Source organism: Ananas comosus, linkage group 24, assembly GCF_001540865.1.
Source record: "Ananas comosus cultivar F153 linkage group 24, ASM154086v1, whole genome shotgun sequence".
NCBI classification, from domain to species: domain Eukaryota; kingdom Viridiplantae; phylum Streptophyta; class Magnoliopsida; order Poales; family Bromeliaceae; genus Ananas; species Ananas comosus.
Genome location: NC_033644.1, coordinates 1,548,163 through 1,553,627, shown reverse-complemented (window position 1 = coordinate 1,553,627; position 5,465 = coordinate 1,548,163). Strand labels below are relative to the sequence as shown.

Below are 5,465 nucleotides of genomic sequence, written 5' to 3'. Positions count from 1 at the left end.
TTTTTAAAAAAAATAGATTTAAAATTTTGACATTATTTCAAAATTTTGATGTAAATATTTAATATTAATTTTCAATTTGAATTTAAATTAATATATTATAAAGATAAAGTTAGTATATTAATTTGATTACGTTTTTTATATCTATCTGAACCAAACACTGACAATGGGAATGATTTATTCCAATTTTGATCCAGGTAATGGGCCAAACAGAATTAGGTAATGAGTCATTCCGATTCCGATTCCAGTTTATTTCGATTCCGATTCTAATTTTGATTCCTACTTCGAACGCCTTTAGGCGTAATTTCGATAAGTTTGGTGGACTAATATGCAATTGTAGCATGCGGCGGTGTCTCCCGATTCTCGTACGGCACACTAGAATGGCAATTGCGTAATTTTATCCCAAATCCATGGCAACTTCCATATTTGGCCCTTACCACCTCATCCCTCTCCCCTCTCTCTATAAATACGCTCTCAATTTCTCTCTCTCCTCTGTCGCATTCTCGTTCGTACGCGCAAACAACGGAGAGAGAGAGGGAGAGAGGAGGAGAGGGAGAGAGGAGAGAGGAGAGAGGAGGAGAGGGAGAGGGAGAGGGAGAGGGAGACGAGGTCGACAATGGAGGATGAGGCGACGACGCATCGGGATTCGCGCAAGGAGAGGGTGGTGAGGCTCTTCGGGGTGAGCATCGTCGATGGGGGGAGGCGCGATGCGGCGGCGGCGGAGGAGGCGGAGGAGGAGGAGGACGAGGAGGAGGAGGAGGTGATGAGGAAGATCAAGAGCATGGGCAACCTCGTCGCCGCCGACGCCGGAGGCGGCGGAGGAAGCGGCGCGGCCGCCGCTGGGGCGGCGGAGGAGGACGGGTACCTCTCCGACGGAGGGCTAGTGAGGTCCGCGAAGAGGAGGAGGGCGCAGGGGAGGAAGAGAGGTGAGTTCGCGATTTTTATTTGGTGCGATTTCTACTTCTAATTCCTCAATTTCCTTCTATTTTTCCGTAATTTGATGCGTTTTAGCGAATTCAAATCCTATAATCTTTGTTGTAACGAATTTTGTGTATCAACCCTAGAATTAATGGATATATATGTATTGTGCGATGTGAATTCCACGATAAAATCTACATTATTTTGTTTCGTTTTGAGTTTATGTGGACGGTGTGATGTACCAAGACGGGTGAATTGTTATTTAGCATAAGAGTAGTGTAGAATTTTGTTACGGTTATTGTGTAGTTGCATATGATATTTTTGTTCGATTCCTTAATATTATATCTAGATGTGTTCATTTTTTATTTCTAACTTTTTTTTTGCAAGGAGCTTTTTGATATTGCATCGGTATGTTATGGTAATTTTCTTTAGTATTTGGGGACATATATATATATATATATATATATATATATATNAGAAAGATTTACGTGATTGTTGTGTAAACCTTATATTTATGAGTGTAAGGATATATGAGATTTGCAAATTTAGAAAATTACTGTAAGTAGAAATATGCTTGGTTACTTAGCATTGAATCAATACAAAATTGAATTTTGAAATGAGAACATAGTGGTAGTCTTGCATAACGCTATTTTAGGTATCTACTAATTGCAGGATCTCATGATTACAGGATGTCATAATTGTTGTAATCAAGCTAATATTGGAACATGATATGGAGAAACATTATCAAAGATGCCGATTATGAATCACCTGAGTCAAAGAGGAATCTAATAAAATTTGGTTAATTGAACATTTGTTTTGTAGAACCAGAATAGATGAAGAACGATGATCAGAATTGTTTCATGAAAAATATTCATGCGTAGAGATGTCAACGGATCGGATTCGGGGCTGATGTTTAAAAACCCGAACCCGAACCCGAACCCGACGGATTTTAAAAATCCATATCCGAAGCCCGAACCCGACCAAAAATCCGAAACCCGAATCCGAAAATTTGAACCCGAAACAATTATTTCTTTTTTCCATATTTCAAAATATATTATATTAAATCTAAATTTTTAAAATACAAATTCAAATATAACATCAAATTTTTATATATATATTATATATAATACAAAATAAATTCGGGTTCGGGTTCGGGTTCGGGTCGGGTACAATCAAAATCCATATCCGAATCCATATCCGTCGGGTTTCTATTTTTGATATCTATATCCGAATCCATATCCATATCCATATCCATCGGATATGGCCGTTTCATTTGGGTTCGGGTTCGGATAAAATTTCGGGTATCCATACCCATTGACATCCCTATTCATGCGTAAGTGCTCATGAGCTGAACAAATTGACATGAGGTGCATTAAACTGCTTCAATCCGCAATTACAGTCTTAACATAGAGTAAATAGCGAAAAGCATATAGTGAAAATATGGTTAAACAAAGGTGTTGAATGATTAAAAAAAAATAAATAATCAGTTGTAACAATACAAATAGGATTCACAGATTGATGAATTGTGGTCTTTGCAAGTGAGATGTGTTGAATAAAATCCAGTTTAATGGACCAATTTGCACTGTTACTGCTAACTTGAATTTGTTGGACAATTTCTTTTCCTTCTGTTTTGCATTTTTACACGAGAATTAGAATGTTTATTATGTTGTTGACTAACCCTAGCGAAATTTGATGTAAAATGTCTTTTTTGAACATTAGCGCTTTATATCATAAGCTATTGAAGCAGTTCACTTTTTCGAACATTAGCATATATAGTCTACTATTATCTTATTAGTTAGCATTTTCAATCCTTCAAAACCAGATTTGCTTTTGGCGGTCACCATTTTATGTTGGTTTCATATGTTTTCGATAATGCTGGTCCATATCTAGTCTTGTTTTCTGTTGTAATAATGCAAAGATTCATTGAATAGAAATTCAAAATTGGCACCCTACCAAACATTGATGAAGGAATATAAGGATTTGTTTGTGGAACTAGATTGAGCATAGGAATGTTCTATAACTATGAGAGTTCAACTTTAAGCTTGGTGATAAAATGAAAAGACTTATAATTATGGATATCTCATCTTGTGATTGATAATAATGCAATCCGACGAAGAGATCATTACTTGCTAAAGCACCTTCTTTAGTGATTAGCAACTGTGTTGAAATTCGATACATTCAAATTGTAAGTAAATAATCATTGTGTGGCAAATAGTTGATAACTTTTTAATATACAGAAAATGCAATTCAAACATTTATTAGAAACCTGAAACCATGAAATTACAATAATACGTATCAAATATGCTAAGAACCATTGTAAAATTTGTCAAACATTTTTAACTATCATGAAAATGAAGCTCATCAGTGATGTCAACAAACATGTACTACCCCCTTTAGAAATTGTCTTCCCGACCACAATTTTAAGGACCAGTAAATTGTTTTTTGAAAATTTTTAATTCCTTCGTTGCTTCAACCATCCTTTTTACAGCGGTTCCTTGGACCGAAGAAGAGCATAGGACATTTCTTGCGGGACTGGAAAAGCTCGGGAAGGGAGACTGGAGAGGAATCTCGAAGAATTTCGTGCGTACTAGGACTCCAACTCAAGTGGCCAGCCACGCGCAGAAGTACTTTCTCAGGCAGAGTAACCCCAACAAAAAGAAGCGCCGATCCAGCCTCTTTGATGTGGGGATCAATGATCAAGTAATTCTCTTACATTGCCTGAAAAATTTATCTCTTACTGTCACATACACATCGAGTAATCTTATTTTTCTCTTTCGCCAATAATTTTCATCTCAGTGATGAGTGGTTTAATTTTATCCAGACTCCGACATCTGGAAATTCGGTCTCGCCATTATCAATGGTGAAAGCCCAGGAAGTTGCGGAGAAGAATAATCAACCCGTCCATTCGGTAAATAGTGGCATAGTTATCAATTTTAATTTTGTGTTTTTTTTACTATATTTGTAATTGTGTGTTTGTGAACAAATATCTATGATTTACAGGCGGCAGCTTCATCTTGTAACACGATGCAATTCGCACCTCAAGTCCCAGAATCTTTCCCGGCCTTTCCGTTAATCGGAGGGCTCACAAGAGCACAATACATGGACGGTAACAATTACATGGTAAAACCTAGTGCACTATCTCTTGTAATAATAATAATTCTCATTAAAGTATCAAATAGTTATTATGTTTTAGATTCTTACATATATACCACAGGAATATCCTCTATTTACAAAGTAAATTTTTTACCTGTATACTCTTGCACTTCAAAAGTTCCCCTCTTAACAAAAAAGGGCAATTGATTATATACCCCTGAAAAGTTTCCGGCTTTTTTATTTACTCCTGTCGGAAGGCTAATATTAAAAATATCTTTTTAAAATTCCTAGTTATTTTAAATATACTCCCAGAGTTAAATTCTGTTAGTGAATTGTTATGAACAATCGTTAAATTCTGTGAAATCACTATTTTGCCTTTTCAAATATATCTTTCTGTCATCACCAATTTTTCTTATTTGTCTTTAAGTTAAGGGCAAAAGATGTATTTTGACTTTTTTTTTTTAACTTTGATAGAAATTTAATCCGGAGTTAACCCGAGATGACTTAACGGGTACTAACAGTGGGGTTATTTTTGAATAATGGAGAAATATACGAATGGTATATTTGAAACAAGATAAAGTAAGGGGTATATAAGATATTTGAAAAGTTTTAGGGATATACTAGATATTATCCGTAACAAATATTTCCTTTTAGAAAACCAACTTGGGAATTTTGTAAGAAGCTGCACTTTTCAAAGATTTTACAGGGTTTATTTTGCAGCAGGTGAGCATCTTCAGAACATCCTTGGACCAGGCCATCTTGCAGTCATCCTTCATGTCAAAACTAAAGATCCCTCATGAGTCCCCTCCGATTTTCCAAGCCAATTCAACTGCATTCACCCCCGATTTTCCGAAACTGCGCTACACTTCATCACCGGAACTCCATCAGCCGCGCCCGGCTCTTCCTACCGCATCGCCTTCTTTGGTAGAGAGCGGTGAGTTGGAGCTGACGATCGCGCCGCCTCAGCCCCGTAGCCTGAGCAAGGTTCCCTCTCGCAGTTCGTCGGGAGCAATCAGAGTCATTTAAATTTCTGTCTTTCTTTTTTTTTCTTTTACTATTACTTATTACTTGAATGATCTTTTGGTTCTTAATTGGTTTTGATTAATTTGTTTGATTCATCAATTTATTAGCTTACAAACTTTAGATGTATATTATCTGAAATAATCATGGAAAAATTGTATAGTTAGAGAGAAAGAAAGCGTCTTCTACGTCATTTTCTCTTGTTCTATTTTATGATTCAATTTTTTTGGTTCTCTCATGCTTTTAAAAGCACAAGAGCTCAACGTACTTGTGATACTTAAGTCATCACATTGCCTCAAGATCCGTACTGCGCCAGTAAATGAAAATTAACAGAACACATTGTTAATAGTGTTATGTGAATTTTGAGACAATTCGACGGTTAAAAAGCAACAAGCATAAATGCTTCTGCGCTTTTAAAACCATGGGAGTTCAACTCT

The 5,465-nt window shown here is 36.4% G+C and overlaps 1 protein-coding gene across 2 annotated transcripts; it reads left to right on the top strand.

Annotated features, from left to right (window-relative positions):
• On the top strand, positions 550–5,221 carry LOC109728718. Of its 2 annotated transcripts, none has more exons than XM_020259215.1 (5): positions 550–923; positions 3,404–3,615; positions 3,737–3,823; positions 3,916–4,035; positions 4,732–5,221. In XM_020259215.1, exons 1-5 carry the CDS (start codon positions 614–616, stop codon positions 5,032–5,034), a joined length of 1,032 nt encoding a protein of 343 aa, XP_020114804.1. In that variant the 5' UTR covers positions 550–613; the 3' UTR covers positions 5,035–5,221. The 2 variants fall into 2 exon arrangements, with proteins under 2 accessions (XP_020114804.1, XP_020114803.1); XM_020259214.1 differs by having other exon boundaries at positions 551–923; positions 4,729–5,221.